This window comes from Hydractinia symbiolongicarpus, chromosome 11, assembly GCF_029227915.1.
Source record: "Hydractinia symbiolongicarpus strain clone_291-10 chromosome 11, HSymV2.1, whole genome shotgun sequence".
In the NCBI taxonomy this organism is placed as follows: domain Eukaryota; kingdom Metazoa; phylum Cnidaria; class Hydrozoa; order Anthoathecata; family Hydractiniidae; genus Hydractinia; species Hydractinia symbiolongicarpus.
In genome coordinates, this window is record NC_079885.1 from 25,998,627 (window position 1) to 26,017,957 (window position 19,331).

Here is a 19,331-nt window from a genome sequence, read left to right on the forward strand (position 1 = left end):
CTTCCAGGGTTACATGGGCCAAAAAAGCGCAGGATAATAGGGTTAATAATCAATTTATGACAATTATTTATGTTTGTGTTGTGGAATATGTCGTCATTAAAGTGTGTAAACACCCCTGTAACTGGAACGAGCAGGTTCGAAATTGACAAAAGCAAGCACTTTTTTTAAAGTTACGAGGGTTATAATAAGATAAATTATTATTGCTTCACTACAACAATAAATTATGTTTTTTAATTTTCAAAATGGCTGATGCTTTTAGGGGCGAAGTGTTTTTTCTCTAAACACCAAGCTCGCCTGAAATGCCTGTGGTATTCGTGTCACTAGTTGGCACCTCTGCTAAACTCTCAAAAAAATACCAAAACTTTTTACAGCATATGCGGTTTCAAAATCTTTATTTCCCTGACCTTTTAAACCCTTTTTTAGGCAGCATCCAAACTTAAGTAGTCAAAAATTGTCAATTTTCAATTTTTTCTATGCTCAATAATAAACTTTGTGTCAAACGTAGAAAAGAAAGCTATTAAAGCCATAAAAACCAATCCAGAATCTCTTTATCATTACGCAAAAAAATACAGTAAAGTTTTAAATAACGGTCAATTCAGAAGATAACGGTCAATTCAGAAGCAAATCACCTGCAATGGCAGAGATACAAACCCTCGTGCTAAAGATTCAGTATACCATTGTCACAGGAAGACATTGGGAAGAAGTCTTTTAAGTTCAAACCAAACCACATTATCAGTGATTTTAAAAATTTTCCATAAGAAACTTTAAAAAACCAATTGACAAATTATGAAGAAATTCAGCTTCAGAACCTGATTGTATATCAGTAATATTACTAAAACAATAATAATAATAAAAAAACAATTTTGGACCCTTACTATTGTGCAAATCTCTTGATGATGGTATACCATACAACATCACTTATTACTGTATACAAAGGGAAATCCATAGGTTGTGCTTTAAATTACAGTCCTATCTCACCTACATCTTAAACGTTTTTAGGAAAATTGTAAGAAATAAACTTTCTGGAAGACAATGAGCTTTTCACAACATGATTTTCATAAGGACCACTCTACAGAAATGCCACTATGAAAAAGTGACCAGTTTAATATTAGAGCAAGTATGTATTATTTACATTTCCTTGACTTTTTTAAAACTTTGATGAAAATGATGATGATCTTGTGTTACTTGTAAAATTAAAAACAATGTGAATCAAAAAAAATTGCTAAAATTGTTAACCTTCTTTTTGAACATCCAAAGCAACATATATACATTGGTAAATGGTTTTTCTTTGAAAGGGCAAAATGTAACATCTGCTAATTTAGCACGAGGGTCCCAATTCGTCGGAAACGCCACAAAAACCATGGGGGCTGTCAGACGGTTACAGACAAAAACCTTAAAAATAACACGTTCACGGCTACCCGCACATATATGACGCTTTCAGCGAGTTGGCACCCTCCTAATTTAGGTTTAATTTACACGGCTGTTTCGCTACGGTCAAACCGCGGACAAAATTAAAATGGCTTCCACAATTTTTTTTGAAATTTTGTATTTGTATCATTTTTTAAGTTATTGAAACTTTTTTTTTGTATTGTTTTAATTTTACTGAAATAAAAAGTATTAAAACGATCTACTTTTCTACTTTTTAAATATATAAATATGTTATACATGTGTGTTATGGATTTCGAGTTATTTCGTCGAACAAAACACACAAAATTAAAAAAAAACATTATTTTTGGAGAAAATATACCATCTTTCCAACCTCGTGGCAACGCCGCGCTACTAACAATGGACTTAACAGTTGGTATGGGGGGCCTGGAAACAAGGTTCTATCGCCCAGTACCGTGCACCGTTCGTCTCACAAACTATAAACTACTTAAATTTCAAGTTAAAGTCTTCTTCAGGCGCTAAAAAAGAGAAGAAAAAGTTCCGAAAGTGGCGCACAGGAATTTGGTTGGTGTGATCCCTTTTCTGTCTAATTAAATAAGTATCTAAACTTCTAAGAGAGTCATAGCAATGCCATTTAATGTGTTGTTAGGTATGGTTTTTCTCAAAAAAATTACGGCGGCATGGTGTTTACCTTGGACTTGATTGCTCGACCCGGGAATCCTGGTTCGAAACCGGAATTTTTTGAAAATGTTGGAATAAGCGAGACAACGGTGTCTTTGCAATTTTTTAGCTAGCTAAAGTTTGGCAGAGCATGAGGTAAGGGACAAAACAGTAAACTACTTTATTTTGCAGGGATTTTAAGTTTAAGAAATTGTTTTACAGCCTGTAAAACTTTAAGCGTGGCTAATTGTTATCTTTTTTAATCTTGCTTCTCCTGTTTTATATTTTTCTGTAAAAAGTAGCTATTTTTTGGTCCTACAGTTTTGCATTTTGTAGCTAAGTAACTTAATACTTCTTTTTTATATTTAGTTAAGACTTTGGTGGGCTTTCTCAAGATGAAATTGTTGAATTCAAAGATGTTTTTAGCTACCTAGCTAGCTAATCTTGGCTTTATCACAAGATTGGGTGCTATTTTATAGAATTTATAAAGAAACACAAAATGATTGCTTTGTATATATATAATAAATAAAATATTTATGCACAACTTGAGGTATTTTCTTCTAGCATGATAAACTAAAATGTTGAAACCGTCGACTCTGAATGACGTTTTATTTAATATATAGATGTCACATATTTGGCCCGAAAAACCTTAGGACCAAAAGTGACCATTTGGACAATTTCAGACAGTTTAATATTTCATCTACATTATCTTTAATGGCCTCAGAATCCAAAGTAATGTTTTTTATTCAGTTAATAAACAAATTTTCAGCATACATTCAGGCTCTATAGGCCGTTTTTCACATATTTCTCACATTTGGCCCAAAAATAACCCTTTGGACAATTTCGGACAGACTAATATTTTATCTACATCATCTTTAATGGTCTTAGAATCCAAAGAAATGTTTTTTATTTAGTTAATAAACGAACTTTAAGCATACATTAAGGCTCCATAGGCTGTTTTTCACATATTTCACACATTTGGCCCAAAAATAACCCTTTGGACAATTAGATGATGTGCATATTTTACATCGCTAGCCTCACAAATATCGAGGTATATACCCTGTCTATTATTTCCAGGAGGGGCCATGGCTTAGATGGAGAGTCCTAGAGTATTTAATGCTCATTTTGAGCGACGCAGACCCAATTAGGGCCCGCGCTCTACTAGACAACTCCCGGCAACATCCAGTGTGCCATCTTCCCAATTTCCCTCACATGGCTTGGGTTAACCCGGGGCTATGGTAACATTCACTCGCCCATGTTGAATCGCCGTCAAGAGGAATCGAACCCCGGTCTCTCGCACAGAGTACGAGAGCTATAACCACTAATCTACGGCGCCACAATTTCGGACAGTAATAAAATTAAGTAATTTTCATTCTAGATATTTAACCTAAGCTGTGGACCATAAAAAACATGTTTTTTTAACTTTATTCCAAAGATTTTGTGGAATACATTTATCTAAATGATAATTTTTAAGTCATTTTAGACATTTTGGCCTAAATTTACCAATTTCGGACAGGTGTCCAAAAAAAATTTTCTTTTAATAATATGGACAATTTATCTAAGATTATTATTCTTTTTAGAGAATATAAAAATCTTATTTTGTTCTTGAGATATCCTGTTTTAACTGAGATGTTAAATCGAATATTTTTTTGTAGCATTTTTGTCCGCTCCGAAACAGCTGTGTTTAATACACTCAATCATAGTGCCGTGTAAATGAAGGTAACTTTTCTGCTTAGTTTGTTTACATTTTCGCCTCCATTTCTGCGCGGGCATCAGGCATTATGTTATCACTTTGATGCATGTGCAGGTAAATATCGGGACTGTGATTCCATGTATTCAGTTATTGTATAGTAATATACTTGGTTTAAGCAGGCTTCTTTTGTGAGAATTTTCCGGCAACTAAAAGTAGTACCACATAAGGAAAATTCATGATTCTCAGAGAGTATTTTCTCAGTAATTTTTAACTAGGAAGAAAGACTGAAAGAACTACAAGGATGTTTTTCACACAATAATGCCATTAATCGAAGATTTTGGTCTGGTAAAACCTCGCGAATAATGAAGGGCACTTATCAACACTAGCTCTGTTTTAAAGTTCAAAATATAATTCTTACCATGCAATTTTACCAAAGATTGGTGATAAAATACGTAGATTCTAGATTGAAGAGTCTAGCTAGCAAACCTATTTCTTTTCACGAGGTTGCAAACGTGTTGGAAACAGAACATTTTCCGTTCCGTGTAATACTGTCGAAACAAAGTTGACATAAATGTACCTGTTCATAGACGGCTACATTGCGTGCAAATCTACTATGCCATCGAGTGCACCGTATTTCACTCAAGAAAGTCGAAATGACAACAACAAGAAAACGAAAGTAAGAATCGATCACCTGACATGTCGGCACGATCGATGAGGTTATGTTATGCAATGTTTAGCATGGTATAAAACAATTGCCTTGGTGTCTAGCCATGTATCAAAAGGTTGTTGTAAAAGGGTTATTTGTTAATTTCTTTGCTATTATCTAGGTAGCTAGCTATATTTAGTTTTATTACGCTCTACTATGTTTCTGGGAATTTACAAAACTTTATTCGTCCTGTCACCTGTGGTCTGGTGGAGTTTCGACATGTTGCAAGTATGGATGTATTTGTGTCCTAAATAAAGGGGTGTGTGCGGTTGACTCTTGTAGCTAATTAATACGAGATCAAATTTGCTTTATAAAGATACTTGTAACAACCCTAACAAATATCCAAAACAACAAATTGGCCATTGATGCAAATAATGATTGTCAAACATGGCTGGCCAAAAAAACTAAAAATAAATATCGACTACAAGATGGAAAGCATCTGGAAAAAACTAAAAAACCCTACAAAATTTGGAAAAAGTTATATAAAGACCTGGAAATATATTTCTTTTAAAAATAATCCTTGAAAAAAAAAGTCCTTTAAGAAATCTGTGTCAGTACTTGTTCTTTCTCCTATTGAATGATCCTATTGATTAATCAGATTCTTATGATAGATTAACTTTACTCATTCTTATTGAACCATCTATATTTTAATATCTGTCTGTCTTTTAAGTACGCAAGCATGGCAGTATAAAAAGAATGGATGAACCCGTGTATTTGTGCACATGACACTCACTAGTTATGTGAATACAATTGGTCAAATTATTTTGTAAACAGCCTTGAAAATAGCACAATTGACTTCAAATTTGTAGTTATTTTGACTGAAAAAGTCCTGGAAAGTCTTAAAAGTTATAATTTTAAAATTTGCTGGCTGAAACATTTTGTGGAACTGGTTTTTATGAATGAGTGGTTTTTAAATGCTATAATATATATTATTCCAAAATTTAATGAATTAATTTTTTTGCAAGATGCAGAAAATTGATTGAAAATTGACAGAAAAACAATTTTTTAAAAACTTCCCCAGAGCCTATTTTTGTAGATTTGGGCTCTAAATCTGTCAAAATAAGATATGCAAAGTAAATGCTGCAAACATGTCTTTTAAAAATAGTTTTTGCCCTAAGGATATGCATAATTTTTTTTAAAAAAAAACCTCTTTATGAGAAACCCTTAAGAAACTTTTTCTACAGGTGATTAACCACCTGAAATTAAAGAACTTATGGATAGCTTGTGATTCTGTATGTACTACCTTAGTATCACAACTTTTTGAAATATAAAACTGTAAATCTTACCTGTTTATTACTGGTTAGTTAGGATAATTTACTCTATTATTTTAAGAAACTATGTTATACAATTTGTTAAAAAATGAATTGACATTCTTTAAATTTTTTTGGATTTTTTTGGCAATTAACAATAGCCTTTCTTCAAAGCTTGTTCTGAAAAGGTTAAACAATCTAAGAAGTTGTTTGTTTTCTGAATTCAGAATTTTAACAAAGAACATTTAGATTGTTCTAAGAATAGCTAAAAAGAACATGGAACATAAAATTTGATATTTGTTGATATTTGAGAGGGGCTGAGGCGGAACGCTACTTTTACTTACTTTACTTAAAATTTATATACCACCTATGTAATTTATTAACACCCATGTTAAAAAAAATTGGAAAAAGTTCTTTAGTTTGGAAAAATTTTGGTTGGTTACCTTATAAGAAACCAGGTGGTTTTTTCAATATATTGTATTAAAATATAAAAACACAAGTACATGTGTTATACGCCAGAAATGATTTAAGTCCTAGGCCCACAATAATTAAATTTTGTATTGTTTCAAATTTTTCTTTCTTTTATCTCTTTATCAATTATCTATAGCTTTTCAGTAACTAAGAAAATGATAGCTTCACACCAGGTATCACTACTAGTCACATATGTTTTAGTGGTTATCTTTGGTATTGGTTCATGGGTGGCTATAAACGGTATTTGGGTTGAGTTACCAAGCCTAGTGAATCATGCTCCTGAAGGATGGAAGCTTGGTGCCTATCTAACAGTAATCTGCCAGTTGGCTAATATAGGACCTATTACATACAGTTTAGTTAACCGAAAAGTCCAGAGAAAGAAGCTTCTACTTCATGTGACGATTTACACGCTGCTTGTTGTTGGTTTTTTGGCTTGTATTCTATTATCAATATTTTGGAGAAAAACAACTTATATTCATGGCGAACGAAGCACCGCACTTCTTTTATTAAGCTTTTTGCTTGCGCTTGTCGACTGTACGTCATCTGTTACATTTTTACCATTTATGGCAATACTTCCTGAAGTATTTATGAGTCCTTTTTATGTTGGCGAAACATTAAGTGGATTTATTCCAGGCTTAGTTGTATTAGCTCAAGGAGTGGATTCTCCTAAAATCTCTCACAACCAAACAAACTCATCTGTTGTGCATAATGCCACTTTTTCATCACCATCCTCAAAAGGGCTGAAATTTCCTGTGGAAGTTTTCTTTGTTGTCCTAGCTTTTTTAATATTCCTTTGTTTTTGTTCATTTGCGGGTTTAAACTTTTTAAAAGTGGTTAAACGTATTCATGTGCATAAAAACGCGAAGCAAGATTCTGCGAATGAAACAGATAATGACACTAATGACAGTGCAAATGATTCATTACCTTTGATTCAAATTCAAACACCAAATAGATCTCCAAGATTGCTGTTATTTCTACTGATATGTCTTACTTCGCTAAACTTGATCCAAAATGGTGTTATTTCAAGTGTATCTAGCTTTGCTTGCGCACCATACGGAAATATGACGTATCATTTAGGTGAGAAATTGCGTTCTGTCTAAAGCCTTTTATGATTATTAAATTCCCGTCAAAATGTCGTTGTTTTTGCCGTGCGCCAAGTTAATATTTTTCAAAAATTAAGTTTTTTAATCTGTTTTTGCGTGGTTTACAAAGAAAAAATTAACCTGCATGATATCCGTCAAATTAAAGTCCGCCAATTGCGCTACATTCCCCTTTCGGTATAATGTCTTCCTTTATTGGTTTTCACTTACTGTTCATATTCTAACTATTCTACGTTCTAGTTGCCACACTTGGTGCCATTTCTTCTGGATTATCATGCTTCATTTATTTATGGATACCAAACAAATCCCCAAAGATTATCTCTGCCATGTCTTCAGCATATTTTATTTTATCGATGTATGTGCTGGTGATAGCTACGCAAAGTCCAAATCCATTGTGGAAGTTCGACGATCGTGGCAAGGTGTTAATTGTGAGTTTTCCTTTTTCTCCTTTTTCAAAAATGGCGGACATTTTATTTATTTATGCTGTTTGTTTGTCAAAAAAAGAACAGGCTATAGCAAAAATTAAAATTGATTTTCTTAGAAGACCCGCTTTATTTTAAAAGCAACTGATTACTGTGCAGAACCCCCTACGAAAATATTTGTTATTTTGGCGGATCAAATATTTGGCTTATTTTGACGAGTAATTGAAATTATTATTAGTTTTCTTAAAACCTTGATTGATTAGTTCTAGGGGAAAATATGCAAAATTCGACTTGTTCATACATCATAGGTAATTTTAAAGACCCTTCATTAATGTCATTTCCCTTAATAATGCATCTGTAATACATACAGAGCAAAATTGTTTAAGACATGTGTTATTACGGAGTTAGATCTTCGCTAGTGCCAAGACCTACGCGGTATAAAACCTTCTGATGTACAGCTGTATGACAGAATTGTATTCAATTGATATTATTTCTAGATAATTGTAAGCGTTGTTGCTTCAGCATTGGTTTCGTATTCCAAATTATCAATAGCATCCATCATGAGAAACGAAGGACAAAACTACCTATATTACGCCGGCATTGCGAACCAAGTTGGATCCTTTATAGGTGCATTTGCTATGTTTCCAGTCGTTAACTATACTGATGTATTCAAATCATAAGAATCAGCACAATGATGACAGACTAGGCGTTTGTTACTGGTTTAGGTTACTGAATTTCTAGATGGGTTTTCTGGAACATAGATTAAGCTTCCCAAGTTCACTTCCGTTCAATGATGTGCTATCATATGCTACCATACTCGACGAACTCAGACTCGTTTCCGACCATCCGATATTTTTAGTTTATAAAATTTAAATATTTCTTGTGGCGATGTTTTCTTACATTAGAAGTCTTGCGAATAATAGATAGTTTTTATAATATCAAGAGATGTAGTAACAAAGCCTGGTTTTATTTAGTGCGTGTGTCGCTTATACCGTAAAAAGCACCGACTCATTGCTTAGCGCATATGCTATGAACAGAAATTGCTGCTAAATTAGCGCAAATCAGCCCGCTACTAATTCAACTTTTTTCCGGCGCTTTAGTTTTTTGTCCAATCAAAATAAAAAAAAATAATTCTATGCGATGTTTGTTTTCATAATGGTGTCACTTATGAATGAGATGATGATATCACTAAAAAAGCTAACATTAGTTTCTAATCTACAGACAACGTGGTATTTATTGTTTTGTCGACCATCCGTCGGTTAGAGTGCAATATTTCCCACAACATTATTTTGGATGTAGTTAAAATTTGGCGCACAGCTTCGGTGCCATTTTTTCTATTGTTTTTGCAAGGCAAAAACAACGGTACACTTTAGATGACGGAGATCATTTTTTACTCACTCGAACATTGATTTGACATATTGACTCGTTTTAAAGATAAATGAAGGAAATATAAATAAAGGAAAAGTTGTCTGGCCGTCACGCTAGTGTGTTAACGTCCTGGTAGCCGCCCCGAAGGTCGTCATCATCTGTCGGTTGTAAGCATCTGGTAATACGAAAAAAACAGGGATATCATGGAAGAAATCATAGGAAAAACAAACAAATCGACAAACGCTTCGCTATTGATTCGACTGCTACATGTCGATAACTCTTATTTTACAGATTCTATTGGCATGGCAGATATAATAAGTTACATATCTGTTGGGCCAAATCTTGCATCAAAAATTCCAAAAAGTTCTAAAAATTTCAGGTCTTACCTTCCAAATTGCAAGGCAAAACTAACAACCTCCAATTCAAAGATTGAAGAAATACGCGAAGCTTTTTCATTTTTATTTACTTTATAAACAATTTCTCCTAACGAAATTCTGTTTAATAAACAGTTTGGTTTTCAAAAAAATTAATCTACTAATGATGCAATACTACAACTTGCAATGAAAATTTATACCACACTCGATAAAAATCTTCTTACGCTTGGAGTATTTGTGGACCTTTCAAAAGCTTTTGATACAGTTAATCACGAAATTCCTGTTTCAAAATTATAACATTACGGTCTCGATAGAATAACACTGAAATTGTTTAGTGATTAGCTACTTAACAAATCGAAAATAATGTGTTTGCATTAATAATCTTTTTTAAAGCTTAAAATGATTTCTTGTTGCGTGCCACAGGGATCAATTTTAGGACCGTTACTCTTTTTGAGCTACGTGAACGACTTTTTTCAATACCTCAACCCTTTTAAATATTTTTATGTTTGCAGACGATACCAACCTTTTTTGCTCACACAAAGACGTAAAAGCTCTTTATGAGACAGTAAACTATGAGCTATAACATGTAAGTGACTGGTTTAAGGCAAGTAAAGTTTTATTAAACACAAGTAAGACAAAACACACGCTCTTCCATAAAACATGTATGACAGATAACCACTCACACTTCATAAACTTTTCTTAATAACAGTCAAATTCAACGTGAAAGCTCTATAAAATTCCTTTGTATAATACTTGACGAAAATCTTACCTGGAAAAATTGCATTCATGAAGTTGAGAATAAAATTTCAAAAATATATGATTATTGTATAAAGCTAAACCGTACTTAAATGTTAAATGTTGTCTAAAATCACTGTGTTTCTCATTCATACATAGCTATATCATATATGAAAATATAGCATGACAAGTAAAAATAAATGTAAAAAAATATATTCTAAACAGAAACATGGTGTAAGAATAATTCTTAATGCCGACACCACTGCAGAACCCTTTTGACAAAAATTTAAATTTTTAAACGTGTATAAGCTCAACATTCTACAAACACTTATCTTTATGTATAAAGTTAAACTAAATCTTACATCAGAATCTTCTCGGACCAATTTTCAACTGTAAATCATAGGTATGAGACTTTCAAAATATGGTTTTAAATTACCAACACCTAAATTCTCATGTTCAAAGTTTTACACACATTTTCGCGGTCCTCATATGTGGAACCGTATGACATGCCGGTTACATTATCCGTGACGATACCTTATTTACAACGACTAAACTGTTGACTCCTTTTAAAATCAGTTAAAAAAATTTCTTCTAAATCAAGACATCAAAGACCTCTGTTAATTCAAAATGGCTTTATGCTTCTTTTTCTACTTTACCCTTTTTGTTGATATAGACCATAGATTGTAAATAAATTTTGCCCGCTTTAAGGGGCTTGATGATAAGACAAAATATGTTTTCTGCCTGCCCCTGGCATATTGTTATACTTATATGACTACATTTTTTGTATATACTGTTGTCGGTGAATATATATATATACTACTACTCTACTAATGTAGGTAAGCAAAGTAAAGTAGCAAAATTCTCAACATTATACGACCTAACCTAACGGCACACCCTCTATCCTTTCCTGCTGTAACTATGTTACTTTTTTATAATAATAAAATGCGCCCTGCACTGATGCGACAATGATGACCTAGATGCAACAAAATGAGTTACAAATTGCGAGGGATGGGATTGCGATGGGATTAAAAAGTGTGACAAAACAGGATTAAAAAGTGCAATGAGATTACAAATTACGATGGGATTACAAAGTGCGAAAATGTTAAATTACCAAGTGATACACCTACAGTAACTCCGTGTGTTGTATGCTAAGCTAGCTTAACTAGTCCGCAGCTTGTGAAAAGTAATAGAAATAACAAACTTGAAAATTTGCAGCAATGAAATGCAAGCAAATTTCTTCCCCGAGATGTCAAAATGTTGTTTGATAATATTACACCATCTTGCGTTGTGGCTAAAGATCGGTAACACAACCAAGCAAGTTATTAGCAAAACTGGAAACACCTCTTTACTGCTATGCAAATAATGAGACAACGTATGCGCTGAAGTTCATACATTAAAAAGATGTTGTAGAATTGTTTCCCAGGCATACAAGTACTGTTATATTGTTCAGCAAATTATACTTGGACTAAGCCTCACGTATTTGACCTTTATCCCACTGACGCATTTATGTGATAAAGGTGGTAAAATAGACTCTTTCATCACAACTTTTATTTAATTCCTTTTAAATAAAAAAAACAGATGTTTTTATATTAATTTAAAACTTTACTGGATATGTTTTTGTTTCTTGACAATTTCTCAACGCCTACGTAAATCTTTCTAAAGGACGTCATAGTATGTATTGTAGAGTGACAAATGAGAGGACGTCATAGTGTGTATTGTAAAGTGACAAATGAGAAGACGACATAGTGTGTACTGTAAAGTGACAAATAAGAGGACGTCATAGTGTGTGTTGTAAAGTGACAAATGAGATGCGGTAGACTATAAAGGGTTAATAATAAAAAAAATTATGATTGCGGGGAAAACAACTTTCTTTTATCCCACGCATGCATGCTGATATTTCAATTGTAAAACTCCCTCAAAATGGAAACCTGTGGAGAAAACTCTGTGACTACTGCGTAAAAATAGCGTTATTTTAACCCTAATCGGACAATACACGAACCATTTACGAATTCCGTACATCGCTCATTTAAATTAACTCGTCATGTTTCAAAAATTACGATTGATAAGTTTCTTTAACATTATATAGAAAATCCAATAACACTTCTCAAAGTAAAACTCAAAATATTGTTAAAAAAAATGTAAATTTAAAGTTAACAAGAAAACCTATCAGTTTTCCCCTTAAATTCTAATCCTAATAAATCAATTAGAACATGGTTAAGATCTGCCTATGCAAAACACTTACAACTGCAAGAAGGCTATTCTGACCTTCTGTCAGTTAAAACAAAAAAGTTTTCAACTATCTACGTTTTTGTGCAGATGTTCTATTATAAGAGGTAGCAGCAGTACTTGCATATAGTGGGTGATGTCGATTAAAAAAACACTGTATATAAAGAACTTTTACTATAAAAACATATCAGTAATATTTTTTTTTTAATAAATTATTTTCAAAAACCATGAATAACAAAAGAATACATAATTAACTATATATATGTAAGTATATATATAATAAAAACAAAGATACAACACTGGGTATGTGGAAAATTGATTCCTGTAAAACCCAATAGACAAGTCCTGTTTGTACCATTAGCACATCATATTACTGCAATTTTAAGTAACAAATTTGCAAAAAAAGAATCCCTTATGAAAGAGAAGGGATAAAACTCTTTACAAACATATCGGAATAGAAGTAACATCAGGAAAAAAGTACAGGTACTTCGAACTTCAATCCTCAAAAATTGTGTTATTTAATACAACAATGTTAAAACTGAGAAATTGGAGCTGGCAGCTATTCTCATAAATCTCTATAACAATATTATGTAAATAATTAATATATAAACAAAAAATATATTAGGCAATCATATTGTTTTTCTTTCTTATATTTATTGCATTTTTTAAAAGTGACAAAAATATATGCCCTCTTCTATCCTTTTATTACAGATTAGTTTTATTACTTTACAAAAAACGCCTGCACTTTTCACGGTGTATGCGGCTTATCGGCACCCTTGTGGTTTTTATTCCATAAAATAATTTTGCAAAAATGCAGGTAAACAAAGTGGAAATTTTTCCCGGTTGAACAAAAGATGAATTAGCTAAAACGTCCTAATTTCGTGATTTACATCTTAATTATGTGATGTGTTTTTTTTCCAATGTGAGATACCCTAGGCTGTACATACACATACTAAATAATATAAAAGCTCCTACGCAGCTTATTTTTCTTCGATTTGAAAAATCTCAACAACATAACAAATGCAAAATTCTGGACTTCATTGGCGATAAATTTCTGATGTAACCAATGATGTTGTTGTCTATAATAAAGTGAAGCCTTGTGTTTACAATTATATTTGATTGATGTCAAGACTTTTGGGGTGAAGAATCATCTGAAATGACAAATTACAAGATGATCGTATCGTCATAATGGAGATACAAAATCATTAGCAACACTGGTAAAAACTTTAGAAATAGAATAAAATGGAATAAAAGAATAGAATCAAAGTCTGCAAAATGAATTTGCAAAATGCACCTAATTTAGCTATAGCTAGCTATACGTTCCTTATAATTGATGCAATCAATATGTTTTAAGCTCAAAAATAATATTAAATCAATGTAAAACCATAGTTGAAAGACTAAGATAGGGACTAAATACATACATTAAAATCCACGACAAGTAACCAGTAACCATCCAACATCCAACACATAACGTGATATAACACTCACAATGGCAGATTAAATCAGTCAAACCTTTGTACGGAAAGCGAAATATGCGTCTTTTGCACAAAAATGAATAAACGGCGCGCCATTAAACAACTTTTCGTTCCTGAAATTTCGTTTCCAAACACTAGCCACCTAAGATGTGAGTCGGTAACTTGTACAGGAATATAAAATATGTTTATCTTAAGCTAGACTTAACTACACTATAATAAATACAACATTATGAGCAATAGATCTTAAGACATTCTTTTAGAAATCAATGTCAAGCCGCTTTATATATAAAATTTTTACAGCCTCGGCAAGTTTCTCATGTAATCTCGCACATGAATTGGCTCTGCGTAAAGTATTTACCAATGTGTTTATTTTTTATTCCGAGACGAAGAAAGGCTAAACCAAACACACATTCTTGCGGATTGTGTAAATAAGATGGAGAGCGCTGTTTACATTCTGAATATGAAAAATCAAATGAATTACGCATCGCTCTCTTTAGAGACATGTTGCATGAATTTAAGGAGAATATTAAACTCTTTTGGTCTTTTTCCCCAGGGAATATTTTTTTCTTCATGGATACGGTATAAAAGATCTCGCAAACAAAACTGAAACTAACGTTCTTATAAATTTTAACTACATGCTTGTACTTCTTGAATGACCACCATAGTTCTTGTGACTAGTGGTGTTGTCATAAGTTAAACATTAAAGAGGATTTGATTTAATGGTTGCAGCCAAAAAGGTTGATGCACCGATGGTGCTCTAATTCGCATGTTTTTTATGTTTGCGTGTTGACTGCTGACTTAAACAAAACAAGCTGTTGATTTTAAACTTGACTTGGAGGAAGAAACGTTTATGAGCAATGAGGACATCATATTGGCGCTCAAATATAAACGAAAAAAAAGTGCCTTAAAAATATTTAATATCCATAATTTTTTCTATAGAAGGTCTTAGATTGCCTTCAAATCAAGTTTTTTGGAAAAAGAAAATTCAGTACAGAGAATTAGTCACTTTTTCTGTTGTATTTTTACTTTTTAAACTTGTGCAACATATTACTTTAACTTAAGAACTAAACTTGCTTCGAAATGTAGGTACACCGATATCTTGTTGTCTATGTTACCTACACGGAAAGTTAGTTACATCGCAAGTTTTCACTATTGTCTTAAAAATACCACAGTGTTCATCAAAGAGGAAGTAACAAACAATGTCTGGTCTTAGCTAGCTAACTATATAATTGAAATAAGAGATGACACAACTTTCATTACATGTATATATATAGCGCTATGGAATATTTATATGGCTACTGGTACAGCAAAAATAATGTAGCTCATCATAAAATTACTTATAATGTTAGCAATGAATACCTATGCAAACATCATGAAATTTAAAAAGTGTCAAAGCTAGCTGTATCTAAATCTTCTGTAGTAATTACTATTGCTGAAGAAATTGATTTTTGAGCTCCAATGTAGTTTTTCTTATGGGTTACTCACATGTACATTGTTTTTTAATTTTTTAGAGTCACTTGTTGGGTAATTTGGTGGATGGATGGTTGGGTAAGTACCAAGGTTGTTAAAAATTGCATCACAAAAGCATTGATACTCTAACATTGCTCCAATTTTTTTAGATTTGAATGTAATAAAAATAAAATTAAAGAAACATCAAACAGTGCAATTTAAAATCTAACTTTACTTTAAAAATGTTACAATTCAATGTTGCATTGGAACAAGGTAGATCTGTAAAATACAAAGTTTCAGTCGTTGTAAAAAATACAATAGCACAATATATTGTGATTTCGTGATTTTTAACTGTTTGTAACTTGCTAATTGGCAGAAATTTAATATATATGCAAAAATTTTGATAATATCAATGTAGCTACTCTATAAAAAAAACTATATAGCTATTTACTAAAATTAAGAAAACTTGGGAGCTAAAAAAACATTTAACATCAAAATACAGTGTAACATGCTATATATTATATAAATATCTATATATTCCTAGCCAGCTGTGTAATATATACAATAATTATTTCTAACATAAAGTCAACTTTACAAGTGAAGTTAACTTAAGTTCAGTGTGTATTTTATTTTTGATCATTTTATTTGTGTTTTTTTGACATAGCTAACTATTATTGGCAAATAAATTCTTTACAGATGTTCTACTACGGTAATTCATGTCAAACATGCTTCTATTTAGCTAGCTTACTTTACAAAACTAGCCTTTTGAGTCTTGAGTTGCTAAAACCAACATCAACAATGTCCTTTTTTGGCTCTCTGTAATAGTCAATAATTTCTTCGCCTTAAACATTTTATCCATGTTAATACGTCATATATTAACACGGATAAAGAGGGTTAGCAGCACCATTTAAACGTTTCATTAAAACCTCAGTTAAAAGCACGAAATTAGTGAAATAAACAACGAGCAGGATTGTGCATTTCTCCTCTTTTCAAAGCACAAACCAGAATAGCTATGAAAAACTGACCATGATATTTATTTAACTTGATAGCCATCAAGTCAAAAAAAACAAGCGCTTCGCTAGTGACAAGACTTGCTGAAACTCCGTAATTGCATATAAAAGCCTATTGAAGCAACACCAATGGTCTTAAAATCTTATTAACTACCTATTTAATGGCTATTTCGTATAGTAATTTGACAAATACAGATAACAAATATTGTTATCAGACTTTACATTATTTTAGCACCAAAAAAAATACTGGGAGTTAATGTATTAATTTTTGAAATATATACTATTTAAAAAGTAGAAAATCATAAAAAAGTAATTATTCATTAACACGTTGTCTATATTCTTGCAATAAATTGAGTATAAATTCTTTTACTTCACCTTCTGATTGGTCTGGTTATTACACAATGTTATTCAGAATGTACGAGGATGGAGAGTACCATCAATGACGGAGACCTTATTTGAGCCATTTCGAACTTCCTTTAAGTCGTCAATCACATGACTGTTGACTTAAGTCGCATATCATATGACTTCTGGCTTAAGTTGTGATATTCAGACAATCTATGTATTACAGATGTTATAACATTTTCCACGCCGTCACGATGCAAATATCTGGTATTAAAAGTGAACTAATATTAACACAAAACTTACTCCATCCATCAATGTATGGTAAAAAGTATAAAGTTGTGCTTAATAAAGATAATATCGATGAAATAAAATGTTTATGTATAGTGTTTCCACAAAGAAGTTTAATTCGTGATATTTACAACCAAACACACAGAAAACCTTTTTCAAACGACGAGTCTTCCTTTAGAATCGAGCAAGAAACTTTTACTGGGAAGAGTATGTTAGTGACTTGTAATGAATTCAGAGATTTGAGTATGTTTGTTGGAAACAACGGCAAGTAATTTGTGACTATTTTTAAAGAAAGTTGTGACTTATGTGGAAGCAACAATAACAAGGGGATGAATAGGTTTGATTTAAAACTGCGAATCAAAGTTGTTGTTGTAGAAAATGAACTTATGCTGTGTTAGGGTCATACTTTTTATAATAAGGCATTACCAACAATAATAAGGCATTACCAACAATTTTGTTCTTTAAGATGTTTCATGTTTTTGTGGTTTTTACTATGATTTAAAATATCGGACGTGTGAAGCCGTGTAATATAAAATTACTTTAAAAATTATTGTTTTTTATTTTTGTATGAAGAAGTAAGTAAAAAGACCAGGAGGATTTTGTTAGCATCATTTGGTATTATATAAATAGTATATGATAGATTATATTTAGTTAGACTTAAAATGGCGCTGTACCGCGAACTGTTATGTCAAGGCTTTAAGATCGGCCGATTTCAGCAGCGAGTGATACGCTCTGAAGGCACTGCGTAGTTATTTTGGAAAGAACAAGGATTTGTGCAATAAATATGGTGTTTTTCCTGTGTTTATAATCACATTTAACTACAAAAAGCGCGTTAACAGACGTAATAATTACCTTCATCGATTCACCATTGTTTAATGCTTAAGTAAAGTTTTTTCCCTTTTCAAAAAGCATATTTTTTTTTCAATAATGCAAGGATGGGTTTAAACAAACTATTAAAATGTCTAACGGGGTTGACAAAAAGACATGTTTTAACAGTTCAAAGAATCAAAACTTATCTACTACAAATTATAAGTGGGACTACATAATCTAATCCAAACCTGAGATAATCTAAATCTCTTTCCCAGAGCAATTTGCCATTGTATTAACGGCTCAGAGGCCACAAGACCCTGGGAACGAGGTTGGTAGTATCTTTTATCGAAACAGATATGTTTCTGTACCTGGATGCTGCGCAGGTCAAATAGTTGATTCTAAATCTTTGCCAGAGCTATTTTCCTCCTTCTAAACACCTTGAGGATATGGGGATAGATTGAAATACGGTTTCCTTTCATTCACAGTTTGTTTTGTCACGTAAATTGTCATTGTAAAAGAGTTTAATCTACTCAGACCTTAGCCTTTTCATTTATTATTATAAGCTAGCCAGAAATCCTTTTTTTAATCACCGCACTTGTGACGAGTCCTTTCAAGTTTAATGTAATGTTGCCATTCCCCTTTATTACTTTCGAAAGGGGAATACCTAGAAACACAATTTGTAATAGCGCGTTTTTCGACAAAAAATGAAAAGGTTTGAAATCCTTTGGTTTACAGACATGACCTTTATATTTATACTTCTATAATTAGGGGGGAAATTTCTACCAATATTTCTTCGAATATTTTTTTTATAACATAAAAGAGAATCTGATAATGCATAATCTTATCTAAACGCGCTATTACAAATTGTGTTTCTAGGCATTCCCCTTTCGAAAGTAATAAAACTGCAAATTACTCTATTTTTAAGTTGTATTCCCTTTTAGAAACTAAATCAACATTGAAGAAGATAGGTGGTTACGATCACTGCCCGTTGATGGCAGCAGTAGCTGTCAAAACGTAGTCTAGAACAATCTTGCTTGTTCATGACATGATAATATTTATATATTATTCAATGACAATGACTGAACAGATAAGTGGTAATATTTTTAAGGTAATCTCGCCATCTTTCAAAAAAAGAATTTGTTACGAAAAATGAAACTGATCCAGAGGCACGGAATAGATAGCCCTTATTAAAATGCACCATCAAAAGTGTACAATCAAACATCAAGAAATACTAAGCGGAAATCAAAAGGGGAAATTTTTGGTGACCTGTATGAAACTATATATAAAACTATATATAAAAAAAACACATACAATGCCAATAGTAGTGTTTATTCTTGGATAAATTCATTACAAAAAAAATTCAAATAAATATGTTTTGTTGTTTAATGCTCCAAAGAGTGTTCACAGTTTTTCGCCACTTGATTTTATTTCCCGCGAAAAAGAAGAAGATATTTCGCCGTCCAATACGCTATTCACAATTCGCTTCGTGAAAAGCCGCCTTAAAGTCATGTCGTTTCGTAGACTGGATTAATGTCACCTATCTTTTATATCTTACCTCCATATCTT

At 32.2% G+C, this 19,331-nt stretch overlaps 1 protein-coding gene across 1 annotated transcript; it reads left to right on the forward strand.

Moving 5' to 3' along the window:
* The first annotated feature begins 5,833 nt into the window (after positions 1–5,833).
* LOC130613807 (solute carrier family 52, riboflavin transporter, member 3-B-like) lies at positions 5,834–8,646 on the forward strand. The gene is made up of 3 exons (XM_057435149.1): positions 5,834–7,243; positions 7,507–7,694; positions 8,186–8,646. The coding sequence occupies exons 1-3, from the start codon at positions 6,322–6,324 to the stop codon at positions 8,366–8,368; spliced, it is 1,293 nt and encodes a 430-aa protein (XP_057291132.1). The 5' UTR covers positions 5,834–6,321; the 3' UTR covers positions 8,369–8,646.
* Positions 8,647–19,331: the final 10,685 nt, after the last annotated feature.

Coding starts and splice junctions, on each gene's coding strand:
- LOC130613807 (XM_057435149.1), top strand. CDS start 6,322: ATGATAGCTTCACACCAGGTATCACTACTAGTCACATATGTTTTAGTG. Junction 7,244..7,506: donor AAATATGACGTATCATTTAG/GTGAGAAATTGC, acceptor TCTACGTTCTAG/TTGCCACACTTGGTGCCATT. Junction 7,695..8,185: donor ATCGTGGCAAGGTGTTAATT/GTGAGTTTTCCT, acceptor TATTATTTCTAG/ATAATTGTAAGCGTTGTTGC.